At 57.6% G+C, this 26,423-nt stretch overlaps 1 protein-coding gene across 4 annotated transcripts; it reads left to right on the top strand.

Moving 5' to 3' along the window:
- Positions 1-2,404: 2,404 nt before the first annotated feature.
- NRBP2 (nuclear receptor binding protein 2) lies at positions 2,405-25,579 on the top strand. 4 transcript variants are annotated; one of them, XM_015856490.2, is made up of 18 exons: positions 2,405-2,601; positions 13,930-14,052; positions 14,150-14,245; positions 14,642-14,731; positions 15,196-15,236; positions 15,322-15,416; positions 15,642-15,665; positions 16,236-16,319; positions 16,906-16,961; positions 17,482-17,577; positions 18,185-18,317; positions 18,441-18,543; positions 18,675-18,725; positions 18,899-19,034; positions 22,482-22,535; positions 22,902-22,965; positions 23,644-23,699; positions 24,456-24,821. In XM_015856490.2, exons 1-18 carry the CDS (start codon positions 2,485-2,487, stop codon positions 24,522-24,524), a joined length of 1,488 nt encoding a protein of 495 aa, XP_015711976.1. In that variant the 5' UTR covers positions 2,405-2,484; the 3' UTR covers positions 24,525-24,821. The 4 variants fall into 4 exon arrangements, with proteins under 4 accessions (XP_015711976.1, XP_015711977.1, XP_015711975.1 ...); XM_015856489.2 differs by having other exon boundaries at positions 2,485-2,601; positions 14,150-14,251; positions 24,456-25,579; XM_015856492.2 differs by lacking the exon at positions 2,405-2,601 and adding an exon at positions 8,932-9,050 and having other exon boundaries at positions 14,150-14,251.
- Positions 25,580-26,423: the final 844 nt, after the last annotated feature.

The following is a 26,423-nucleotide window of genomic DNA, read 5'->3' as shown; positions in this document are numbered from 1 at the left end:
GACCCCTCAGCTCTTCAAAGCTTCCAGGGACCCCATTGCGACCCCTCAGCTCTATCACAGCCTCCAAAGACCCCACTGAGACCCCTCAGCTCTTCTCAGCCCCCAGGGACCCCATTGCGACCCCTCAGCTCTTCTCAGCCTCCATGGACCCCACTGAGACCCCTCAGCTCTTCACAGCCTCCGTTCAGGTTCTTCCCTTCTTGACCCTTGGGGTCCCTTCCAACCTGGGCCATCCTGTGTGTGATCCACAGGGAGAGGCATTGACTGGATGCAATAGGATGGGAGCTGTAGGAAAGGCTGCAGGGCACAGTGTGTGCTGCTGTCTGTCCCCAGCCCTTCTATTCTTCTTATTGCCAGCCCGACTTTTCCACTCTGATAGGAATCAATGACTTCCTTACCCACTGGGCCGGGCTGTAGGTGCAGGATGGAGTAATGTGTGGAGGGGCACGGCTGGGATGGTGTTATAGGATGACCTTCTTTACAGAAAGGGTAGTTAGGAGCTGGAATAGGATGAACAGGGAGGTGGTGGAATCGCCATCCCTGGGTGTGTTTAAGAGCTGTTTGGATGTGGTGCTCAGGGATATGATTTAGTGGAGGGTTGTTAGAGTTAGGGTTCTGGTTATAGGGTACTATAGTTATAGGGTACTATGGGTATAGGGCACTATGGCTATAGGGTACTATGGTTATAGGGCACTATGGGTATAGGGTACTATGGTTACAGGGTACTATGGTTATAGGGTACTATGGTTATAGGGTACTATGGTTATAGGGTACTATGGTTATAGGGTTCTGGTGAGGCTGCGGTTGGACCTGATGATCTTCAAGGTCTTTTCCAACCTGTGTCATTCTATGATTCTATACAGCCAGGATGTGATGGCACCAACTGCCATGGGGCTCTATATGGCACCATGTCCCCACGGGCTCTATATGGCACAGTGTCCCCATGGGCTCTATGTAGCACCGTGTCCCCATGGGCTCTATNGTGTCCCCATGGGCTCTATGTAGCACCGTGTCCCCATGGGCTCTATATGGCACCATGTCCCCACGGGCTCTATATGGCACCATGTCCCCATGGGCTCTATATGGCACAGTGTCCCCATGGGCTCTATATGGCACCATGTCCCCACGGGCTCTATATGGCACCATGTCCCCATGGGCTCTATCTGGCACTATGTCCCCATGGGCTCTATATGGCACCATGTCCCCATGGGCTCTATATGGCACCATGTCCCCGTGGTGCTCAGCACTCCCTGCACCCTCAGGGCGGCTCCTGGCTGAGCCGTGCCCCAGGCACTGGGTGTCACCTGGAGGTGCCACCGACGGCCACAACCCCTCGGGATCAACCGCAGAACAGGGCTGGGCTCCCATAGCAGCAACCAGGGGTGGAGCGAGCAGGGTGGGACGAATAATGAACGTGCTGAAAGGAACCAGAACGGCCAGAAAGAAAAGAAAAACAGCCAACGAGCCAGGAACTGACAGAGGAATGAGCGCAGCTGGGAAGGTCCTTGTTCAACGCAGCTGAGTGGTTCCTGCTGCAGGGAGTGAGGCCCTGCGGGGGGTGAAGCTCTGAGTCAGCTCTGCCCCCCCAGCACAGCCCCGATGGGCACAGAAGGTCCTGGGCTCCAGTTTGAGCCTGGAGTTGGCACAAAGACCCCCATTGGGAGGGGATGGGGTGGAGAGCGGCAGAGGTGGGGGCTGGGAGGGGGCTGGTGTCATGCACTGGGCATGAAGGCTCGGCCACGGAGCTCTACGAGCGGCCCTGTTGGGTTTGTGTTGTTATTTTCTCCTTTAAATGTGGGAATTATGGGGTGGAGACCCCGTTTCTGGAGGTGCCCGAGCCCGTGGATGGGGCCCTGAGCAGCCTGAGCCGGTGGGGAGCAGCCAACCCAGGGCAGGGGCTGGAGCTCATTAATCTGCGGGGTCCCTTCCGACCCACCCGTCCCGTGTTTTCCGTGGTTCTGTGGGTCCCGGTGCCGCAGCCCGGCGGTGGGATGGAGGTCAGGCAACCTCCAAGGGCACAACGAACCGTCTGGCTCTGTCAGACCGACAGCTCCCACCTTTAGTATCACAGCCGGGTCTCTAAAGTGCAGAGAGATGGGTTTGATTTCAGCTTGAATACCGGGGAAAAGCTCTTGTCCCAAACTGTGGCCGTGGGGCGGCACAGCTGCCCAGGGACGGGGGGGGAAATCATCCCCATTTCTGGGGCTGCTCCAGAACCGGGGAGACGCGGCACCTGGGGACACGGTCAGTGGGAATCGGGGGGTGGGAGGGCTGCGGCCGGACCAAGGGATGTTGAAGGTCCGCTCCAACCTTAACGATCCCGTGGCTCTGAGCCCCGGGGCGGGCGCTGTGCGGGACGGCCCCTCCTCTCCCCGCGGGGCGGGCCGGGGGCGGGCCGTGTGCGTTCGCACGTCGGAGCCGGGGGGTGGAGGGGGGAACTGAGCACGATCCGTCCCCCCCGGAGCGGTGCGGAGCGGTGCGGGGATGGCGGTGCCGGAGCCCGACGCGCGTTTGGCGCATGAGAAGGAGGAGGAGAGCGAGGAGGAGAGCGAGATCCTGGAGGAGAGTCCGTGCGGGAGGTGGCAGAAGCGCCGCGAGCAGGTGGGGGCCGGGAGCAGCCCCAGGGTGCGGGCGGTGATGCGGGAGCCGCCGGAGGGCGGTGCGGGAGCGGAGCCGCGGGGGGCGGGAGAGAGGGGAAGGTGCGGGGAGAGCGCGGTGCCGAGCGGGGCTCGGTGCGGAACAGGGCTCGGCTCGGGGCTCGTCTCGGCTCGGGGCTCGGTTCGGCTCGGGGCTCGGTTCGGCTCGGGGCTCGTCTCGGCTCGGTTTGGCTCGGGGCTCGTCTCGGCTCGGTTCGGAGCGGGGCTCGGTTCGGAGCGGGGCTCGGCTCGGAGCGGGGCTCGGCTCGGGGCTCGGTTCGGAGCGGGGCTCGGTGTGCCCGGTGCGGTGTGGCCGTGCGGGTGTCTCCGCTTCGGGCCGTCCCGGTGCGCTGCGCTCCGGTTCCCGGCGCGGTGGCTGCGCTGTATCCGCGGGTGAATCGCGGATCGGCGCCGCTGTGGCCGCTGCCCCCGGGGCGGAGGATCCGGTTCGTCGTCTCCCGAGCAGCGATTTGGGCCAACGCGGCCACAACGTCCCGTCCGGAGCCCCGCAGAGCGATCGCGCGGTGCCCACCCGCGTCCCGCGGAGCTCCGGGTCGCTCTGCCGGCCCCTCTCCCCCTCGTATCCGTACGACGTGCCCTGGAAGCGGAGCCCGAATCCCCCCCTGCCCCCATCGGGGCGTCCGGGAGCGGCGCCGGAGCCGGGGTAAATCCTCGCCCCGGGCGGGGGTGGGACAGCGGTGGTAGAAAAGGGCCCAACCCACAGTAATGCGCCCTGTATGTCCTGCTAACAGCTCCGGGCGCTCTGCCCTGCCTTTGGGCATCCCTTGTTCCCAGTCACACATCAGAGAGCCATTAAGGTTGGACGAGATCCCCACATCGACCCTTCAAACCATCACCGGCCCTTTAAACCATCACGGCTGTGCCCATCAACCGTGTCTCTAAACAAGAGTCAGGGACTCATTAAGGCTGGAGAAGACTTCCAGGATCCCCACTCGTGCCCACCCCACCGTGTCCCCACTGGCCGTGTCCCCACGTGTCACATCTCCCTCTTCTTGAACACCCCCAGTAATGGGGTCTCCATCACTTCCCTGTCCCAACCCGGTCTGTGCTTTGCTGTGGGTCACCTTCATGTGGTGGTGGTACCACCATCACCTGCCCACCCGTGTCCCCCCCTTCTCTGTGGCACCTCCGTGCCCGTGGGTCTCAGTTCCATCTCTGCCCCCCCCTCCCCTGCTGCACATCAGGGGCTTTGCCAGGGCCTGATGCAATGTCCAGCATCCCATCTCTGCACCCCCAGCTCTTCCCTTGTGCTCATAGACCAGCAGATCCTGCTCACAGCTCCTTTGGGATGGGCTCTGGAGGTGCCACCACCTGCAGGCTGCACCCAATGGGTGCTGAGCTCCAGTGCTGTGTTATAACATCCCTCATCCCCAGGGCTCGTGGTGTGGGGTGGCTGCAGGTCCCGGGTCTCTGTGGGGCGGCCTGAAGGGTGGGGAGGAAAACAACCAGGTTTGGGGGCTGAGAACAACACGATGCGCCTGCAATGAGAGCGGTGGGCACCCAATGACTGCTGCTGCATGAACCCCATAATGCTCCTGCAATGAGAGCTGTGGGCACCCAATGATTTGTGCAGTGTGAACCCCCCAATGCTCCTGCAATGAGAGCTGTGAGCATCCAATGACTGGTGCTGCCGAGCAGTGGGGACATGTTTGTTCCAAGCAGTGCGTGACTGCTGGGGTGGAATTGCAGCTGAGCCAGAGGGGAGCCGTGTTTTATCAGAGCTCTGGATGATGAACGTTCATCCGTGGCCCCACTGAACCCATCAGAACCTCCCACCCCAGTGTCCATGGCAGAGGGGTGACCTGCAGTCACGTCTGGTTTGCACAACCCACGTCGATGCTGACCCACAGTGGCGCATAATGGCATCTATTTCAATGATGATGCCATCTATTTCAGTGATGCCATCTATTTCAGTGATGCCATCTATTTCAATGATGATGCCATCTATTTCAGTGATGCCATCTATTTCAGTGATGCCATCATCTATTTCAGTGATGCCATCTATTTCAATGGTGCCACCTATTTCAATGTGATGAGGGCGCAGCTCTGCAGCCACAACTGACCCCAGAGGTTTGTCCCCCCGTCCTCTGCTGCAGCAAACAGCCCTGGCACTGTTGTTGCTGGCACTGTTGTTGTTGGCACTGTTGGTGGTAGCACTGTTGTTGCTACGACTGTTGCTGGTGGCACTGCCAGCATCACAGAGACGTGACAGCATTGCCAGCAAGCACAGGGGAAGTTGTGTGCAGGACATTATTGTGTATTGCAGGGTGCTTCGGTCATGCACCAGGAAGAAAACACGCTGAGTTTGGTGGCTGCTGTTTCCTAGTGCACACACACAGCCCTTCTGCTGCACACACGTCATGATTTCCACAAGCAATGCCACCACAGGGATTCCCTCTCACTGCTCTGATGACTGGCATGCATTATTTATGCTCTTTTCGTTGCATTTGCAGAACAGCCGTGGACCTGTATGGGCCCTGTGCTGCTGTGCTGGGTGCATGGTGCTGTGCTGGGTGCATGGTGCTGTGTACTGGGTACTGCTCTGGAGTCCTTGTTGGGCTCTGCTGTGCTGGGTGCAGGGTGCTGTGCTGGGTGCAGGGTGCCGTAGCTGCGGTGCATGGGCCGTCTGGATGCAATGTGCCGTGCTGGGTGATGTGCCGTGCTGGGTGCTATAGGTGCTGTGCTGGAATGCAGGGTGCTGTGCCTGGATGCAGGGTGCCGTGCATTTGGATGCTGGTGCCGTGCTGGTGCATGGTGCTGTGCTGGGTGCAGGGTGCCGTGCTGGATGCCATGGTTGCCTCGTGCTGGGTGCATGTGCTTGTGCTGGATGCAGGGTGCTGTGCTGGATTGCATGGTGCCGGTGCTGGATGCAGGGTGCCGTAGCTTGGATGATGGTGCCAGTGCTGGATGCATGGTGCTGGTTGCAGGATGCACATTGCATGGAGCCCAATGCATGGTGCTGTCTGGATGCAGGGTGCGTGCTTGGAATGCATGGGCCGTCGGTGCAAATGGTGCCGTGCTGGGTGAGGGTGCCGTGCTGGGCGCAGGGTGCTGGTGCTGTGCAGGGTGGCCCGTGCTGGGTGCAATGGTGCCGTGCTGGGGTGCAATGGTGCGTGTGGTGCATGGTGCTGTGCTGGGTGCATGGTGCTGTGCTGGGTGCAGGGTGCCGTGCTGGGTGCATGGTGCCGTGCTGGATGCATGGTGCCGTGCTGGGTGCATGGTGCCGTGCTGGGTGCATGGTGCTGTGCTGGATGCAGGGTGCTGTGCTGGATGCAGGGTGCCGTGCTGGATGCATGGTGCCGTGCTGGGTGCATGGTGCTGTGCTGGGTGCAGGGTGCCGTGCTGGCTGCATGGTGCCGTGCTGGGTGCATGGTGCTGGCTGGATGCAGGGTGCTGTTGCTGGATGGCAAGGGTGCTTGATGCTGGATGCAGGGTGCCGTGCTGGGTGCATGGTGCGTGCTGGTGCACAGGGTGCTGTACTGGGTTGCAGGGTGCCGTGCTGGGTGCAATGGTGGCCCGTTCTGGAATGCAGGGTGCCGTAGCTGGTGCATGGTGCCGTGCTGGGTGCAGGGTGCCCGTGCTGGGTGCATGGTGCCAGTGCTGGGTCATGGTGCCGTGCTGGGTGCAATGGTGCCGTGCCTGGGTGCATGGTGCTGTGGCTGGGTGCAGGGTGCACCAGTGCTGAGGTGCATGGTGCCGTGCTGGATGCAGGGTGCCGTGCGGGTGCAGGGTGCCGTGCTGGTGCAGGGTGCCGTGCTGGGTGCATGGTGCCAGTGCTGGGTGCAGTGCGTGCTGGGTGCAACTGGTGCGTGCTGGGTGCATGGTGCTGTGCTGGTGCAGGGTGCCGTGCTGGGTGCAGGGTGCCCGTGCTTGGGTGCAGGTGCCGTGCTGAGATGCAAGGGTTGACCGTGGCGGATGCAGGTGCCGTGCTGCGATGCAGGGGCCGTGCTGGGTGATGGTTGCCGTGCTGGGTGCATGGTGCCGTGCTGGGTGCATGGTGCCGTGCTGGGTGCATGGTGCCGTGCTGGGTGCAGGGTGCCGTGCTGGGTGCAGGGTGCCGTGCTGGTGATGTTCTAGATGCACGTTGCTTGGGGTCAGCGCAACTTGGGGCAGTGCCCCCTCACCTCCCTTCCTCGCCTCCCCCCCTCTCATCCCCCCCTGTTCCTCCTCTCACATCTTTGCCGCTATTGCAGAGATTTCCTCTTCTGCAGGTTTTGTTTTCAGCATCACTTTTGTGACGGCGTTGCATTTTTCCAGCCATCCCGAGCATTGGGATCATTGGGAGCAGCAGGGGATGCAAAGCGCCGCTTCGTTTCTGCTGGAAGCTCTGCCGGACTTTGGCAAACTCTGTTTGATCTCGTGTTGCTGGATGCAAATGGTTACAGATTTGCACCGCGTTGCATTTTCATACCTGTATCCATCAGGAAGGGGCTGCTGCCCACGGGCTGTTTGCTGCCAGTTCCACTCCGCATCTCCTTTGGTAAAGCCTTTAATGCTGGTCAGGAAAGGGTTAATGACTGCATGGGATCTGAACTCTAAGCTTTGGTTCACCTCTAAGCCCAACGGGGGGGGAAAGGGAGGAAAAAGAAGCAGCAGTCGAAGGAGGAGAAGGGCAAAAGCAGACTAAAGGGGGGATCGATGGGGGGAGGAATCTGCCGGGTGGGGAGAATCAGAAACGTCCCCAAAAAACACAAGGAGGGGAAACAACCCGCCCATTTGCATGCACACAGGGACTGCAGCTTCTGCCATGCATGGAGGGGCTGCAGCTTCTGCATGCACATAGGAGCTGCATCTTCTGCATGCATGGCAGGCCTGCTGTTTCTGCATGCACATAAGGGCTGCAGCTTCTGCATGCACAGAGGGGCTGCAGCTTCCCCCTGTTGGAGGCTGCAGTGAGGACGGGCAGCGCTGCGATGTGTTTTGCTGGGAAGCCTCCAGGTGTTGAATTTTTGCCATTGGAGCTATTTCTTCCAGCCCCACTGGGAGGGAGGGCTCAGGGCTCAGGGCTGTCGGGCTCTGCTTTGCTTTTGCCCAGCCGAGGAACCTGGAGGACTTTGCTCCTTCTCCACACGCCGCCTGTTTGTCCTTCCCTCTGCTTTGGGGGCGTTTGTTCGCTGTGTGTTTGCCGTGGCAGGCGGTTCTGTGGGTTGTGGGGCTGTGGGCATCGCAGGGCTCAATGGAGGACGTTTGCAGGAAGGTGCAGCTCAGCGGCAGGTGACCTTCGCTGGGAGGAGGCAGCGCAGCCTCTCGTTGTCACTTTGGCCATGAAGCAGAGGCTGGGAGATGCTCTCACTGTCCCCCTCTGTCCCCCTCTTACTCACTGTCCCCCTCTTAGTCCATGTGGGTGATGCACGGAGGTGGTTCTGCATTTGTCTCAGCTCTGCTTTCAGTGCAGCGTTCCCCATCCCCAGGATCCCTCCATCCTCCCGGCTGCAACAATCCCACTCCTTGTTCTGGGCGCTGCTGTTGGCTGCCCAGCGTGGGTGTGTGGCTGCAGGACATCTCCATCCCGCAGCACACACTGCCCGATTCCCACCCATTGCCCCCCCAGATCGGTGTCAGTTTGCAGCCTGTGGCTGCGTGCTGCGCTCCTTGCTCCCATCTGCTCCAGCTCTCACCGTGTCCCATATGCACACAGTCGGAGCTCTGTGCTCCTCAGCCCACATGCCAAGGAGGGCTGCTAAAATTACTCTCCGTGTTCTGTCCCTTCCTGTTTTGACCCGGCTGGTTTCTGCCCTTCCGTTTGTTTTGTGCCTGCAGGTATTTCTGTGTGCTGTGCTCAGATGCGTGGGAGCCTCTCAGGCTGTGCACCCCGTGTACCCCTCACCTCCTTCCTTGTTTTGTTCCGATGTAACCATGGGACACACACGGTCCCGGCGGTGTTGGTGTTGTGCTGCTGGGACAAAGGAGCTGCCCACAGCCGTGTTATAAAGCAGGGCAAACACCGCTGCTTTGCCCTTCTATTCCTCGTGTTGGCACCGGGCGGTAAGGATGTGAGAGGCGGTGCTGGAGCGTTGCCCAGTGTGGTCATACGGGATCAGATGTGAGGTCGTGTTGCTTTGAGGGAAGGAGCATTGTGCAGGTTCAGCTATGGTGTGTGCTGCACACTCACAGCATGAGGGCAAACGCCTCCCTGCCACTTTATGGGGCTCTGTGATCTGTAAGGACCCTTCCAACCTGACCCAAACATTCCATGGCTCTTATTTGTAAGGACCCTGCCAACCCAACCCAACCAGCCCATGGCTCTGTGATCTGTGAGGACCCTGCCAACCCAACCCAACCAGCTCATGGATCTGCGATCGACAAGGACCCTGACAACCCAACCATCCCATGGCTCTGTGATCCGTGAGGACCCTGCCAACTCAACCCAATCATCCTAAGGCTCTGTGATCTGTAAGGACCCTGCCAACCCAACCATTCCATGGCTCTGTGATGATTCTATGATTCCTTTGCCCTTCAGGAGCAATTCCTCTGCTCTGGAGGTACCAACCAGGCATTGCCTTCAGCCCGCAGCGCTGCGCCTGGCTCTTATCTGAGCAGTGGAAAAATCGACTTCTGCACCCGCTCAGCAATGGGACAGAGGTCAGGGATCCCAGGGTTTGCTGCAGCAGCTGCAGGGCAAGAAGGAAGGTCTGGCTTCAGCATGGAGAGAAAGGCACCCGGCCCCCATTGCTCCTGTGGTGGTTGGGCTGATGGTTGGACCGGCTGATCTGCGAGGTCTTTCCCAACCTTAATGATTCTGTGATGCTGTGGGTGGGCTCAATGTGGGTGTGCTGAGGTCGGACTTGGTGACCTTGGAAGTCTGCTCCAACTCTAATAATTCAAGGATTCTCTGCCTCTCTCCTCTTTGAGGTCCACTTGTGCAGGACAGGTGATGCCCACCAGCACCCCAGTGTTTCCTGCCATTACTGATCAGTGTTGAGAATAGAACCATAGAATCATAGAATCACCAAGGTTGGAAAAGACCTAAAAGATCATCCATTCCAACCATTTGGACTCGGAGATCAGCAGCATAGAACCATAGAATCATAGAATCACACCAAGGTTGGAAAAGACCTAAAGGATCATCCATTCCAACCATTTGGGCTCGGAGATCAGCAGATCTCACGGTGTCTGTGCATGGCTCCCTTCCATCGCGGCTCTGCTAAGCCCTGCGGCTGGCAGCGCATTCAGCCTCTGCCCACCCCACTCTCAACTTGTGCTGAGCGCTTGTTTTTGTGAAGGCAGGATCAAATGCTTCAGTAGGATCAAAATATTTTCCATCTCATGTGTTCCCTTCACCTGCTCGTTGTGTAACACGATCGTGCAGAGAAAACTGGTTTATCTGGCAGCTCAGATCCCTTGTCCTGACGCTGCTCTGCCGCCGTGGGCTCGGGCTGTTGTTCTGCTGCAGACAGCAGTGGGTGGATGTCACCCCATTGGCTTTGTCACCTGCCGCCAGGTGAGGTCCCACGGCAGCTTTGCTCCTTGGGGCAGAGGGGGCACAGGGGAGACCTCAGCGCTGCCTCCCACCCCTGAAATGAGGTTGGAGTGAGGTGGGGGTAAGCTCTGCTCCTGGGGGACAGCGATAGGATGAGAGCTGAAGGCCTCACCTTGCGTGAGGATGGGTCAGGTTGGATATTAGGAGCAACTCGTTCCTGGAAGGAGCAGAGCTGCAGTGGCACAGCTGCACAGGGAAGTGGGGCAGTCACCAACCCTGGGGGTGTTTCAGCACCTTGGGGATGTGGCACTGGGGGAGGTGGGCAGTGGGCACCATGGGGTGGGCTGGATTGGACATGGGGATCTTGGAGCTCTTCTCCAGCTGTGCTCCTCATGCAGCCAGTGCTGTTTGTCACCCACAGCCCTCAGTGAGCCGAGACGGGCAGCCCAGCTGTTAATGTGGCTTCAGCCATCTGAGCTCCTTTTCCTTCTCGTGTAGTAGGAAGAATCATTTCCATGTTGCAGCATTTCCCCCCAACATCAAGGCACAACTCTGCGTCCCTGCATGCGCTGCTCAGAGCGCAGGCTCAGCACTGAGGTCCCCATGCAGCTCTGTGCCACCCATAACTCCAGCAGAGTCTCAGAAGACGCACGTGCAGCTCCTGCTCTCACTCAGGCTAATGAGATCCCAGAGCAGAGCAGCGGGTTGGGCTTTGCTCTGCTCCCCTGGGCACAGCATTCCCCATTCAGCCCCAGGAAATCCCAGTGTTGTCCTAAGGAGCCATGCAGGCTGTGCCCGCTGTGAGCATCGCTGTCTCTGTGCCCTCTGTGTCCCCCCATGCCTGCAGCTGGGCTTCTGCTCCATGCCATGGGCTTCAGCAGATGCTCCATGCCGTGGGGTTGGGACCCGTGGCACAGCAGATGCCCAATAGCCACCAAACAACCGAGGCACCAGCACTCCTGGTGAGCTTAGTTCTGTGCCTGCCCTGCATCCCCCTGCCCGGGGAGCCCAGGATGTGGCCCTGTGCTGTTCAGGCTGAGTGCTGAGGCTTTGCCCTGCTCAGTTGCCTTGGAGACAAAGCAGCAAACCCGTGCCAGATTTTGGAAGTGTTTTGGGTAAAGCTCTTTTGCAGGCAGGAGGTGGCCTCCCCCACTGAGCTGAGTGCACACAGGAGGGCAGATCTGGATGGGAAAGGGGTCTGGGGGTGCTGTTGAGAGCCAGCTGACTGTGTGTCCAGCTGAGCAAGAAGGGTTGTATCGGAACCAGGGAGTCTCAGTGCTCAATGCTGGTGAGACTGTGTGGGCAGAGAGTCGCAATACGGGTGGAGAAGTGAGCAGGCAACATTTCCATGCAGGGGAGCAGGGGAAGGAGCTGGGGATGCTCTGTCTGCAACAGAGGGGGCTCAGGGCAGACCCCATCTGCAGGGCTGTGAATGGAGGCTGCAGTGAAGAGGGTCAGTCTCTGTTGGCAGGTGGTGATGGGATGTGAGGAAGCAGCTTCAGGTGGCACCGGGGAGGTTTGGGTTGGATCAGCCCCTCTGCACAGAGGGGTGGCTGGGAGCTGCTCTGAGCTTTCCCAGCCCTCCTGATAGAGCCGCTGCTCCCCCACAGCCCCGGTGCTGCATCACCAACCCTTTTTCTGTCTGCTGTTTCAGGCTCCGTAACGTGAGAAGCACAAAAGGAGCAATTTATTGTAAGATGCAATCTGATCTATTGCAAACCTCCACTTACCCGTCCCCGTGGTCTCCCCACGCGGCCTCAGCTCCTGCCAGGGCCTTTCTGGAAGGAGCCCGAGCACAGAATTTCCCAGTCCTGGCAAAGCAGGAGGAGCTTTGCCTCAGCACACAGAACTGATGGGAAGCACAGGGTGAGATCACAGCAGTGAGCGTGGCTGCTCCTTTTGCCCTCAGTCACCCCTGTGACCACAGACAGCATTGATGCATTGGTGCAGCTGGGAGCTCCATGCACGGGGCTGCTGCTCAGTGTGAGTCCTGCAGCCGTCCAGCACGCAGTGGCCACTCACTAGTGTCACTTTGGGGCTTTTCTCAGGGCCACGAGGTGATTTTCCATCGGTGTTTTTTGAGGTGGGCAGAAGAGCAGCTTCATGAGCACTCATGCATGGTGCACAGGGGCTGCCTTCAGCATCCGCTCCCAGCACAGCCTCGTGGGATCATAAGGCCATACATGGGTTGGTTGGAAGGGACTTTAAAGATCACAGAACTGTGTTGGAAAGGTCCTCAAAGGTCATGGAACCATGGGCTGGTTGGGCTGGAAGGGACCCTCAGCCCCAACCCCTGCAGTGGGTTGTGTGCCCCCCAGCTCAGCTGCCCAGGGCTCCATCCACAGCCCTGAGCACCCCCAGGGATGGGGCACCCTCACTTCTCTGGGCAGCAGTGCTGGGGCCTCAGCGCCTCCGGGGAAATGATTTCCCCTTCACATCCAACCCAAATATCTCCTGTTTCACCTTAAATCCGTCCCCATGTCCTGTCCCCAGCGGAGCAGCTGACCGCATGGAGCCCTGGCAGGCTGAGCCCCTTCACATCCAACCCAAATCTCTCCTGTTTCACCTTCAATCTGTCCCCTTATCCTGCCCCCATTGGAGCAGCTGACCGCGTGGAGCCCTGGCAGGCTGAGCCCAGTCCAGCTGGCTGCACTGCTGAGCTCTGTGCGAGGCACGCGGAGCCCGCGAGTGATGGGGAACTGGTAATAGAAGCTCTTTGTGCTCCGGCAGCAGGAACTGGGCCACGAGTGCCCATCTGTTCCCTGCCAACGAGCCGGGGGTGCTGCACACCCCCCAGCGCCGTGCCCACCAGCTGCCCCGTGCCACAGCGTCCGAGCTCCGAGCAGAACAATCCCGCATTCATCTGCATGGTGGCGGCTCCGCACCGCGCCGGAAGATGCAGGGGGGTCCCATCCGCCAGGAGGGGGATGCAGGGCTGCTGGTGTGCAGGGTACACACAGTGCTGCTCCTGGGGGGCAGAAACCCCCTCATGGAATCGTAGGTGCTTTAGCAGGACTAGGGGAAATGGATCCAAGTTGAAGGAGGGAAGATTTAGGTTGGATGTCAGGGGGAAGTTCTTTACTAAGAGAGTGGTGAGGCCCTGGAACAGGCTGCACAGGGAGGTTGTGGATGCCCCGTCCTTGGAGGCGTTCAAGGCCAGGATGGACGGGGCCCTGAGCAACCTGATCTATGGGGTCTCTATGGGGATTTATGGTGTCTCTATGGGGTCTCCTGGGCAACCTGATCTAGTAAATGTGTATGTTTGGTGGCCCTGCCAGGCAAGGGGGTTGGAACTACATGATCCTTGAGGTCCCTTCCAACCCAGGTCATTCTGTGATTCTGTGATTCTGTGTGCTTTGAGTTGGAAAGGCAAAGGCCATCTGGTCCAACTGCCCTGCACTGAACACGGCTATTTCTTGTTGGCTGGTGTTAGGCCTTAGGTTGGTCTGGACCCTCCAGTCTGCCCTGTCTGTTGTGCCTGTGGCCATCAGCTCAGAGCACGGGATGTTCCCCTACATCTGCTGGGATGTGGGGTCCACATGGGGTGTGTACTGGGGCTGGGTGGCTCTCACGGTGACATCCTGCTGTGCTGGGAGCTGCTCCCAGTGTCTGCCTTTGTTCTGTGCCCTTGTGCCCTGGGGACCTGAGCCCCCAGGAATGGGAATCCTGAGGGCTGGGCAGGGCAGGCAGTGGGCTGGGGGCTCCACTGAGCCTGAGCCTCCTTTGGGTGGAGATCCTGGAACAGGAGATCCATCCACATCCATGTAGTGCTGTGTGTGAGCCTGTCTACGGGGTGGGAGCTGCGGGCAGGGAATGCTCATGGGGGGTATCACAACTTCTTGTGCCTTGCAGGTGAACCAGGGGAACATGCCGGGCATCCAGAGCACCTTCCTTGCCATGGACACGGAGGAAGGTGTAGAGGTGGTGTGGAATGAGCTGCTCTTCACTGACAAGAAGGCCTTCAAAGCACATGAGGTAATCACCCCTGATCTGGAGCTGCTCCCCACCTTCCTGTGTTCTCTCCTGCCATGTCCCTGAGCTGCCATCTCATCTGTCCTCTCTCTGCACCCAGGAGAAGATCAAGACCATGTTTGAGCAGCTGGTGCTGGTGGATCACCCCAACATCGTGAAGCTCCATAAATACTGGCTGGATGTGAAGGACTCAAAGGCACGGGTAGGGGCACGTTGGGGGGCTGCACTCCAGGCTGAGAGGGACGGCAGTGGGATCCCGGGGTCCTCTGCTCACCCTGCTCCCAGGGCTCCCCTTCTTTAGGTTGGAAATTAGCAAGAATTTCTTATCTGAAACCGACCGTGCGTTGGCATGGGCTGCCCAGGGAAGCGGAGGAGTCGCCATCCCTGCGGTGTTCCGGAGATGTTAAGCTGTGGTTCTTCAGGGCAGGGTGGGGATGGGCTGGCAGCCAGTTGATGATCTTGGAGGTTCTTTTCCAACCTGAATGACTCTGTGATTCCCCAGGACACATAGCAGGATGTTCACCCTCATCATCGCACGGTGCAGTGTGTGAGCCAGGCAGGAAACTGACACCTCTGTCCCCCCCCCCCCCAGGTCATTTTCATCACAGAATATGTCTCTTCGGGGAGCCTGAAACAGTTCCTGAAGAAAACCAAGAAAAACCACAAGGCCATGAATGCCAGGGTAGGTCCCATAGGAGCACAGCCACGTGAGGGTTGTGCCTGCTGGGATGGGCTCTCAGCTCTCTTACAAAGCAGAACAAATGGGTGCAGCTCCCAGGTAGCAGTGATGGGGTGAGGGCTGGTGGCCTCCCTTTGCTCCGAGGGATGCTCAGTTTGGATGTTAGGAGTACCGTGAGCTTTTGCCCCCTCTGTGGTGTGTCTGCCCACATTGCCCCTGTATTTCAGTGCCCCGCAGAGCTCTGTCTGACACCGAGGATGGCAGCACTGAGCTTCTCAGCTTTGGTGGTGCTCACCGAGCAAGGGCTGGAAAGGAGACTGTTGTGGCTGGGACAGTGTGTGGCTCATCACGGAGCTGTGGTCCCTGCAGGGTAGTGGGGGTCCAGGTTCCCAGATGCTGGGTGGGATCAGCTGGGGGCTGATCTCTGGGTCTTGGCTTGTCTCACGGAGCTCTGCTCTCTGCCCTAGGCCTGGAAGCGCTGGTGCACGCAGATCCTGTCCGCTCTCAGGTAAGTTCTCTGCATCACCATCCATAGGCATTATCACATAGGCTGTGTTGGGCTGAGTGCTCAGGGCAGCTCTGTGCCCCCCCAGCTTCCTCCACTCCTGTGAGCCCCCCATCATCCACGGCAACCTGACCAGTGACACCATCTTCATCCAGCACAACGGGCTCATCAAGATCGGCTCCGGTAGGACGCGGCCACGCAGCTTTGGGGCTGTGAATGGGGTGGGCAGTGGGGAGCTGTGGGGAGGGGGTAGGGCACAGTGGGGATGGGCTGGGGTTGGACTCGATGGTCTTTGGTCCAGCCCTGATTATTCTGCGGTTCTGAGGTTGGCATTACCTTGTCTTTTGTTTGTGCCCGCCGCTCTACACCTCCTCATTTACCTCCTTTGGCATCGGCGCTGACCGGCAGTGTGGCACCGCGTGTTTGCAAACGGTGAGTGGGATCCCTCTGCTCCCTCTCCAGTACACCCAAATCAATAGGGGTGGGCACAAGTCCCTCTCCAGCACACCCAAATCAATAGGAGTGGGCATAAGTCCCTCTCCAATACACCCAGATCAATACAGGGTGGGCACAAGTCCCTTTCCAATACACCCAGATCAATAGGAGTGGGCACAAGTCCCTCTCCAGCACAATTAATCAGTACATGGTGGGCACAAGGCCCTCTCCAGCACATCCAAATCAATACATGGTGGGCACAAGTCCCTCTCCAGCACACCCAGATCAATAGGGGTGGGCACAAGTCCCTCTCCAGCACACCCAAATCACTAGTGGTGGATACAAGTCCCTCTCCTGCACACCCAAATCATCACTGGGTGGATGCTGTCCCCAGTGGGCACAAGGATTGGTCCCAGGGCTGCGAGCAGGATGGGCCCTGCTGCTGCTGTGGCTTCTCCTGGGGGAGCGGGTGCCACCCTGTGGTCTGCACGGGCAGGGACATGTTCCAAAGTCCCACCTGCATCCGCTGCAGAGCTGTGGCTTAGGTTCTCTCTTGCTCCCTTGCAGCCCTTCCAGATGACCTGCGGAGCCCCATCCGCATCGAGAGGGAGGAGCTGCGCAATCTGCATTTCTTTCCCCCGGAGTACGGCCGTGAGTGGGGCTCTATTTGAGCGGGGTGCTGCTTGAGGGGGGGGCTGTTTGAGGGATGGGCTGTGGGGGGGCTGCGGTGCAACACGAGGCTGCTGAAGGTTTGCAGTTTGCTGCCTTCAAATCTCTCAGCCAAGAGAAGATGTCGTGACCGTGGCGGGTTGTGCCAACGCTGCAGGTGAAATGCGGTGCCGATGAGCGCGGAGCTGTGAGCGTGGGGCGAATAGCCGTGTCCAAAGGGAGAATAGCTGTGCCCATAGGGAGAATAGCTGTGCCCATATGGAGAATAGCCGTGTCCATAGGGTGAATAGCTGTGCCCACATTGCAGTGGGCTGAGCGTTGGATACTGATGGTTCAGAACAAGGTCTCGTCATGACTGCAGATCACTGTCTGAAAAGGCTGTGGCTCAGAAGTGCTCAGCAGCGTGTGAAGGGTTACAATGAGTGGGGAAAAGGAGCTTGGAGCCCATAAGGGGCCATAGGCACAAGTGTATGGGGTGAAGGGTCCGTAGGTGGGGACGTCGGCTGGTCCTGGTGACGGGGTTGAAGTCCCACAACGGGGCTGATGGGCTCCTGGTTTGGTTCTGCAGAGAAGGCTGATGGAACCGCTGTGGACATCTTCTCCTTTGGGATGTGTGCATTGGAGGTACGGAACTGGGATGCTGCAGAGCCTGGGAACCTGTGGGACCCCCACTTATGGGGCAGGGCAGTACCCTATGGAGCCTGCTGGCTGCCCCACACCGGGCTGTGAGCTGCAGGTCCCTGATGGAGGTGGAAGCATTACTGCTGGGCTCAGCAGAGCATCCACTGCTGCTTTGGCTCAGCCTCTACGGGCTGCGGCACCCCCAGGGCAGGGGGAGCATGTGGGGCAGGGATGTGGGGCGCTGCTCCGAGGGGGTTATGGGGCTGGGATGCTGCAGAGCCTGGGGACCTGCAGGACCCCCACTTACGGGGCAGGGCAGTGCCCTATGGAGTCTGCTGGCTGCCCCACACCGGGCTGTGAGCTGTGTGTCCCTAATGGAGGTGGAGCTGGGCTTAGCCTCCATGGGCTATGGCAGCCCAAGGGCAGGGGCAGCATGTGGGGCAGGGATGTGGGGCGCTGCTCCGAGGGGGTTGTGGGGCTGTTGGTGCTGCCTGCAGACACAGCTGAGCTCCTCCTCCCCCAGATGGCAGTGCTGGAGATCCAGACCAACGGTGACACGCGGGTCTCGGAGGAGGCCATCATGCGGGCACGGCATTCGCTGGATGACCCCAACATGAGGGTGAGTGCAGGAGGCTGAGCTGTGAGACGGAGACACTGGGACCCACTGGGTTCCACTGGGACACTGGGATCCACTGGGATCCACTGGGACCTGGCAGGCTGAAGGACGTCAGTGTCTTTCCTGCTTGGCAGGTCATGATGAGATGCTGTCCCACTGGGAACAGCAGTGAGGCTGGGTGGCAGATCCCAGTGGGTGCTCATGTAAACCTGTGTGTGTGCTCTGTAGAGAAGGATCTAGGGGGTCCTGGTGGCCAGCAGGCAGACTGGGAGCCAGCAGTGTGCTCTGGAGGCCAGAAAGACTGATGGGACCCTGGGGTAAATGTACTTGCACATGTAATTGTACAAATGTAGTTCCATGCTCAAACCCAAAACATTCCATCATATCTGCATATTCCCCCCTTCTATCAATCAGCCCCTTTGTGTGATTCCAGAATTCTCCCAGCCATCCTTCAAGGTAAGGTAGGATGAGAGGTGATGGCCTGAAGTTGCACTGGGGGAGGTTCAGGTTGGATATTAGGAACAATTTCTACCCCAAAGAGTTATCGAGCACTGGGACAGACCCGGAGCTGGGCTTTGTCTATAGTCCGTGCTTTGTGTTTGACCCTCAGGAGTTCATTCTGTCCTGCCTGACCCTCAACCCTGACAAGCGGCCGACGGCCAACAGCCTCCTGTTCCACCGCGTGCTCTTCGAGGTCCATTCCCTTAAGCTGCTGGCAGCGCATTGCTTCATCAACAACCAGTGTGAGTCGCATTGGGGTGCCCTGCCCCACGGAGCTGGGGGGATGGAGGAGCCCAGTATGGCAGTGAGCACAGAGCCCACCCTGCAGCACCTCCAACTGATGCCCATCTTTGGCTCAACCATAGATCTGATGCCGGAGAACGTGGTGGAGGAGAAGATAAAGGAGCTGGACCTGAACATGGTGATGGCAGAGATCCGGCGTGAGGGTCGGCCCGGAGCTCAATGGAGGTGAGGGTTTGGAGCACAACAAGGTGTGAGCCCCATACCTGCATCCCCCCTGACCTCACTATCACCATGGCAGCCCTTCGTGCTGCCCTGCTGCCCTGCCCTGGCAGTGACACCCCATCCTTCCCTCCCAGGTACTCAGAGGTCTCGTTCCTTGAGCTCGATAAGTTCTTAGAAGATGTCAGGTGGGTTTTGGGACGTCCCCAGGTCCCATCACTTGGAGCATCCCACTGGCAGGACCATGTTTAATCGCTCATTTGAGCCCCATTGCGGCTCTCCATGTGGATGAACAGACCATCCCTTGGGCAGCAGGACGATGGGACTCACTCATCATCTCCTCTCTCTGTGTCTATACCAGGAATGGGATTTACCCGCTGATGAACTTCGCTGTTTCCAGACCCCACGCCCTCCCACGGGCTCTTTCTCAGCCCCCAGAGGACCCTCAGAAAGCCAAAACCCCAACGCCGGAGCCCTTTGATGTGGAGACCAGGAAGGTGAGGGGTCAGGCCAGGTACAGTCAGGAAAGTGTGTGTGTGGGGGGGGGGGAGTTGCATCCCTGGGGGTGTCACGGAGCTGTGGAGATGTGGCACTTGGGGACATGGTGGGTGAGCACAGTGGGATGGGTTGGGGTCCAACATGGGGATCTTGAAGTGCTGTTCTAACCCCAGTGGTTTTAATGGCTCTATGAGTGAGTGTGATGGGCCTGGGCTGACAGTTAGACCTGATGTTCTTAGAGGTCTTTTCCAACCTTAACACTCCTGTCATTCTCTAGGATGGCATCCTGAGCCCTTTCAGCTCTTATTTGCAGTGACTCTGTGGTGGCAGCTCAGTTTTAAAGCCTTCTTTCCTCATTTCCTGTATTATTAGTGTCCTGGAGTCAGTTTCAGGTGCTGGGAATAAGCTCAGTGAGATGATCTCTGTCTCCTGGGCTGTCAGATTTCTCTCGGTGTCTCAGATTCAAGGGCTCTGTGTGTGTATTTGTCCAGGGTTGTTAGAAGGAAGGGTGGGCACTGTGGGTCTCACAGCACTTTGAAACGCTGAATCCGCTTCAGGTCCCAGGATTAATCACTGTTGCATGACCTAAATTGGGTGTGCAGAGCTGGGTCCCTTTCTTCCATGGTGGGAAGGGACACCAGAAATCCAACTGGGTCTTAAAATCCTCCAGGGATGGAGACCCCATAACCGGGCTGTTCCCTCTTTGGCCACTCTCACCATGAGAAAGGATTTCCTCGAGTCCATCCAGAACATCCCTATTTAGGTCTCTCTTCTCTCTGCAACCAGCCTGGTTCCTCCACCCTCTCAGCACCCATCATGGCTATGGGTGTGCTGCCATTGGGTTCCCCAAAGCCATCAGGCAGAGCAAGTCCTGCTCCCCCCCCCTCCCAGTGCTGCAGCCCTGCATGCTTTACCATCTCCCCATTGAACTCGCTCCATTTTATCATTGCCCTCTATTGGAGGCCCCAGGTTGGAGGCAGTAGGGGCACTTTGCTGATGAGTGCATGAGGAGAGGCGGGTTGGCTGCATGGCTCAGCTGGCTTCCATCCGCCAAGCTGCAGAGCTTTGGGATCCAGCATAGGTCTGTACGCTCCTCTCTTTCTTAAAGCAGCATTCAGTGCCTTTATTCCCTGTATGGGGCATTTCCCTGTACCGATGCTATTTGGTCACTCCTTGTCAATGGCCTATTTGGCCATTCCTTATGGACAGCCTATGGCGTTCCTTGTGTTACGGTGGATGTTACAAATGCAGCCTCATCCTGCACTGAATTCATGTTCAAAACACTACGTAGGCCCCAAACCGGTTCCCATTGCTGCTGTGAAATGCCTCCTGCAAAGCATCACTGTCAGTGCTCCCATCACACCGGCTCCCATAGCACTCAGCTGATGGTTTATTCATAGCACCCCGTGCTTATTTTTAGAGCTCTGTTGGATAAACTGGAGGAGTGTCGATGTAAACCCAAGCCATTACGCTGCCTCCCCCTCTGCATTTGTTATGTGCTGCATTTTCATCCGGTGCCCCAGTTCTGTGAGCGCATGGTCTGGCTGACCAGCGATGGATGGTGAAAAACATGCATTGATTTTATTTGGGTCAAGAGGGGAGCAGCCATCTGAGCTTCACTGCAAGACATCTGGCACCGGGGCAAACCTGCAAGTGCCCAGTGAATGTGAGCACAGCGCTGGCTGCTCTGGGAGGTGGTGGTGGGATGCCCAGCGAGCCCCATGCACTGACCGTGTTGCATGCCTATGTGCAGCAGGTGGGCAGGCTTTGAAGTAGCTCTGAGCTGGTGCACTGACCGTGTTGCATGCCTATGTGCAGCTGATGGGCAGGCTTTGAAGTAGCTCTGAGCTGGTGCACTGACCGTGTTGCATGCCTACATGCAGCTGATGGGCAGGCTTTGAAGTAGCTCTGAGCTGGTGCAATGACAATGTTGCATGCCTACGTGCAGCTGAAGTAGCTTTGAAGTAGCTCTGAGCTTCAGAGCCACCTTTGTGCTGCCATGCAAAGGGTGCTGGTGCTGTTGGCTGCAGGCCCTCGGCGGTGCCTCCGTACCCAGAAGGTGCTGCAGCGCAATCGAGAACCTGCATCGATGAGCTATCATTCTCTACAGTTAATTGAAGTGGAAGTGAAGTTTCCAGCCTCTTTAGGCTTCCTAGATGCCCTGCAGGGAGGTGTTTCCTCACTCTGTTATGAACCCGCATGGAACAGAGCGCTTTTTAGGCTGCTTTAGAGCTTGAGATAGCATCGTTGTGCTGTGCAGGCGACTCAGGCTGCATAATAGGAAGCATTTCACCTGCAAAGAGCAGCGCTGCAGTGGCACAGCTGCATGGGGAGGTGGGGGAGTCACCGTCCCTGGAGGTGCCTCAGAACCACGGAGAGATGTGGCACCTGGGGATGTGATGGGTGGGCACGGTGGGATGGGCTGGGGTTGGACGTGGGGGTCCTGGAGGTCTTTTCCGACCTCAGTGATTCGGTGATTCAATGGCTCAGCTTGGGCTGGCAGGAGACTCATTTGGGGTCTCTGCATGACACGGATGCATCCTTAGAGCTTTGAACAACCGGTTGTGTGCCCCCCCATGGAGTCACAGCTGAGGTTCTGTGTCAGATCTCCCTCCTCAAGCTGTGCCACCCAGAGCGGTTTGCCCAGGACCTTGGCTACAATATCCACGTCATCCCATTGGATGCCCATGCACTTGGTGGTGGGCTCAGCTCTTTGGTATGAGGTCAAGGTGCAGCCAGGCTGGGGAAGGTGGCAGAGGGCAAACAGGGGGGGCATGGGGTGAGGTTCCAGTGCTAGAAGTGGTTCTGCAAGAGCCCAAAGGAGGCCTCCATCCGTACTGCTCCATTTAGCAAACAGAAGAGGTGTGAGAAGCAGAAAAGGAGGTGAGAAAGAGAAGCGAGTGAGAGGAGATGAGAGAGGTGGTGCTGACGTGTGGGTCCTGCACAGCTCACAGCCCCCTTAGTGCTGATATGTGGGTCCTGTACAGCTCAAATCCCAGCCTGGTGCTGATATGTGGGTCCTGCACAGCTCAAATCCCATCCTGGTACTTACATGTGGGTCCTGCACAGCTCACAGCCCAGCTGTCACCTCCTCCGCTCTGGACCAAATATTTGAGCTGCATCAAAGCTGCAGAGTCAACTCGCAATTCATGCTGTCACTGTTCTGCTTCTGGGCAACACGGAAATTGATGCCGGGCAGCATCCTCTGAACTCACGGCCTTCTTTTGAGCAGGGTGGGGTCTGGAGAGCTGCTGATGTCCCCTCCCACCCAGGTGATAATTGTGGGCACTGGGCAGAGGGAGCCTGGAGCAGTGATGCACTCAGACGTCATCAGTGTTCTCAGGGATGCAATGCAGGATGTGGGGCAGTTCTGCACATAAGCGAAGGGGACCTGGGGGAGTTGAAGGGGCTGTGTCCAGGCTGACGCTCGCTTTGGCCTCTTCCAGGTGGTGCAGATGCAATGCAACATGGAGCTGAATGAGGACAAGACTCAGTGGCATGTGAGTGCACGGCCCCACCAGGATGCAACGAGCAGCTCCTGCTCTGTGCACTACAGCACTGCTGGTCTTAGTTTGCTATGGAACCCAAAGGACCTGCTCCTCTATCTGGAGCAAAAGAAGCCCAGAGAAGAGCAAAGCCCACACAGCCCTCTGCTACAGCAGGCCATAATGTCTTAGGACGCCTCTTAGCTCTGGTTCTTCCCAGTTTAACAGAGCGAGCATCTCCCTGAGTCACCCAAACTGTGCCCCAAAGACACCCCACACATTGGCACTGCCCAGCACCCCCCTGCCCACCACACCAGCAGAATCCAACATTGATGCTGTCTCTTACAGATGGGTGTTCAGAGCTCTCTGTTCTCTCTGCAGCTCACGCTCCTGCTGATCCTGGAGGACAAGCTGCACCGACAGCTGAGCTATGACTTGCTGCCCAGTAGGTTGCATTGCTTCTTATGGGGGAAGTACTGCCCCATAGCCCTGCTCAGGTTCACAGTTAGGGGTAGTATTGCCCTATAGCTCAGGTTCATAATTAGGGGTAGTATTGCCCTGTAGCTCAGGTTCACAGTTAGGGGTAGTACTGCCCTATAGCTCAGGTTCAACAGTTAGGGGTAGTACTGCCCTATAGCTCAGGTTCACAGTTAGGGGTAGTACTGCCCTATAGCTCAGGTTCACAGTTAGGGGTAGTACTGCCCCATTAGCTCAGGTTCACAGTTAGGGGTAGTTACTTGCCTATAAGCTCAGGTTCACAGTTAGGGGTAGTACTGCCCCATAGCTCAGGTTCACAGTTAGGGGTAGTACTGCCCTATAGCTCAGGTTCACAGTTAGGGGTAGGCACAGATTGAGAGCGTGTTGGATTTCATATCCGCATGGCACCATTCTTGTCCCCTTGGGGCTGCAGCTCGGTCCTGCTTGGGGCTACTATCAGCTCTCACTCACTGCACGTTCTGCTCTGTTGGCCCCAGAGTTACTCAGCACTGACTGCGAGCAGCAGCAGCACAGTGCGTGCCCCCAGCATGCAGTGAGGAGCAGTGCAGCTGTGCTGTGCGCTGCAGAGGTGTGCTCTGTTGGGAGATGGGGGCACCAACGTTCTCACTGTTCCTTCCCTCTGCAGCTGATAACTCCAAGGACCTCGCCACAGAGCTGGTGCACTACGGCTTCATCCACGAGGTGAGGCTGCTCATACGCCATGCCTTTGTCCGTGTGCATGCGCCGTGCCACAGCAGCAGTGTGCACTGTGTTTGTGCACTGTACCACAGCAGCATGATGCCTCGTGCCCTATTTCCTACCTGCAGCCAGGAGCATGGCCCGTGCTGCAGCTCTGTGCTGCACTCCTGCCCTTGCACGGTGCCTTTCAATTTTTCTGCACTCCCACTGTTTGGAAGGGACGGCCGCGTAGCAGCAGCAGGGTCACCACACAATGCATCAACCCCAATGACTTTCTGAACGTGAAAAGCTGAGCAGTGCCAAAGAGAACCCAACAGCCTGCGCTGCTCTCAGCTCACTTTGCGCTGAAGTCCCCTGCAGCAGCGCGGCGCTTCCAGGCTCTCCCTTGGTGTCTGCACACCGACCCAAGGAGGACCGCGGAGCTGTGCAGTCATTTGGGGTAAAGGAGGGTGGAGGAAAAGAAAAGCGCATTTCTTTTTGATTTCATACCAATTGGGGATTCTGGGGCTGTAGGCAGAGTTTGGAAGCTCTTCTTCTGGCTGCTGACAATGGAGCAGGAAGGGGTTTGCTTCACTCGCTGAGAAATAGATGTGAGGATGCCCGGGGGAAACAAAAGTGCATTTTGACTTCCTTCTTTCCTTCATTTGAGTGCAGCAAAAGCACAGCTTGGAAGTGAAACAGCAGCGCTTTCATTCTCCTGCGTGACGGAAAAAGCACAGCAGACTCATCAGCCGGCTTTGCTTTTGTTTCTCTATTTAGGATGACTGCGAGAAGCTGGCGAACTTCCTGGAAAACGCCTTCCACAAGCACCGCTCTCCTCCCCTGTGAGTCAGGGCTGGGGCAGCGGGGTCCCTGCACGTTGGGATGGGCACAAACCCAGCCAGGAGCAGCCGTGGGCTCTGGATCCAGCTCCTGCAGTGGGGCTGCTCCAGGATGAATCATTACAGCCCGTGAGAGGCGTAAGACGACAGCAAGTGGGAGAGCAACCGGCTGTAACACAAGGAATGGACTCTGCACCAGCACGAGCCCCAGCCCCAACTCCTGAAGCAGCAACCCAATGGGAGATGTGGGGCGCAGGGGATGCAGATGGTGCTTGTGAAGACATGGAGCTGCTGCAAGAGTCCCACAGACTGATGTGTTTGCATCTGGGAGCAACAAGCTTTTCTCACCGCGGGTCCTAAAGCTCTTCTTTATTTCCCCCTCTTTGCTGGTGATGGGTGCAGGAAGGGAGGAAAGCTGCAGCACGGGTTGCAACCCACCACGCTCCATCCTCTTACCTCCATCCCTGCTGTACAATTAAGGTTTCCCAAGCACAGATGATGCCTTTCAGTTCGAAGCTGACATCTCGGTGGGCTTTGTGAGCCGGACTTAGCGTGGGAGGAGAAGGAACTGAATCAATCCCAACCCAGCAGCTGGATCCCAACACGGGGAACAGCAGAAACGCCACTGGTGCTCAACTTTTTCACTTCCATTTGTCTCACAGCCTTCAAAAATCTGATGGTACCTTAAGGGGAAAGACCCCTGTGTCTCTGTGTCTTCTGGGCTGTTTGGAACTTCCATTGCTCGTGTGGAGAAAGGGGCGGTCGGAGCTGCTGCACACGTTGGGTTCTGTTGGTAAAAATGGCCGACAGAATTGGTGCAGCAAACACTGTGTTGCGCTCCGTGCTGCTGGAGCTGTGCTGTGAGCAGCCCCGCTGCCGTGCTGTGCTGTGCCAAGTCTTCCATCGCCTCCATCGCGCTTTGCAGTGTTGCCCCAGCTGTGCAACACTGGGCTGTGCCTGTTGCGCTACGACGCCGTGCTGAGCTGTCAGTTGTGCTGCACTCCCCAGCTGTGCCAGCTGGACAGGAACTGAGAAATCAATAAAGCCATTGCAAGCAGCTCATCTCCGTGAGGAGCTGGTGCGCTGGGCGAGCACTCAGCGATCTCGTAGTCACTCTTACGGTTAGGAAGAGTGAAAGAGTTTCCTCGAGTTCAACGCTGATCCAACATTGTTGGGTGAATCAGATAGAGAAGGCATTCCCAGGAAGCACAGCGCTCAGCTGTGTGATGCAGAAGTTGCTTGCTCCATAACAAGCTTGCATTTGCCTTTGCAAACTAAGAAATGCCTTCATGCAGCAGCTGCTGCTGCTTCCCTGATCATCCGGGCCGCTCTTCTGTAGCACATTGCACCCGACTCAGTTCTTTGCATGTCACCACAGCTCAGCTTGAGGGATGGATGGATCCTCCTCCTCCTGGTTGCCCTCAGCAGTTATCAGTTATCAGTCAGCAGTTATCAGTTATCAGTTTATCAGTCAGCAGTTATCAGTTATCAGTCAGCAGTTGATCTGTTCATCAGCAGTTATCAGTTATCAGTCAGCAGTTATCAGTTATCAGTCAGCAGTTATCTGTTATCAGTCAGCAGTTATCAGTTATCAGTTATCAGAAGTTATCAGTTATCAGTTATCATCAGTTATCAGTTATCAGTTATCAGTTATCAGTTATCAGTTATCAGTTATCAGTTATCAGTTTCACTGGCAGCAGCCCCATATTTCCCATTATTTTCCCATTTTTAATTGGGGCCCATTGCGCGGCCTCTTGTCCCAGCGCTGGGCACCGCAGGGAAGAGTCTGGCTGCGTCGTTTTGGGTTGGAACTGGATGATTTTTAAGGCTCCTTCCAATACAAACCAGAACAGAGGAGGGTTCTGCCCTCAGCCAGCAAATGATGCTTCCCTGGGGCAGCCCAGCT

This window comes from Coturnix japonica, chromosome 2, assembly GCF_001577835.2.
Source record: "Coturnix japonica isolate 7356 chromosome 2, Coturnix japonica 2.1, whole genome shotgun sequence".
NCBI lineage: Eukaryota > Metazoa > Chordata > Aves > Galliformes > Phasianidae > Coturnix > Coturnix japonica.
This window is presented reverse-complemented; position numbering and strand designations above follow the sequence as displayed.

What these genes read in the sequence shown, in the direction of transcription:
- NRBP2 (XM_015856489.2), top strand. Translation starts at nt 2,485, where the DNA reads ATGGCGGTGCCGGAGCCCGACGCGCGTTTGGCGCATGAGAAGGAGGAG. An exon ending in TGGATGACCCCAACATGAGG is followed by an intron (nt 17,578 to 18,184) that starts GTGAGTGCAGGA and finishes TTTGACCCTCAG; the next exon opens with GAGTTCATTCTGTCCTGCCT. An exon ending in ACTACGGCTTCATCCACGAG is followed by an intron (nt 23,700 to 24,455) that starts GTGAGGCTGCTC and finishes TTCTCTATTTAG; the next exon opens with GATGACTGCGAGAAGCTGGC.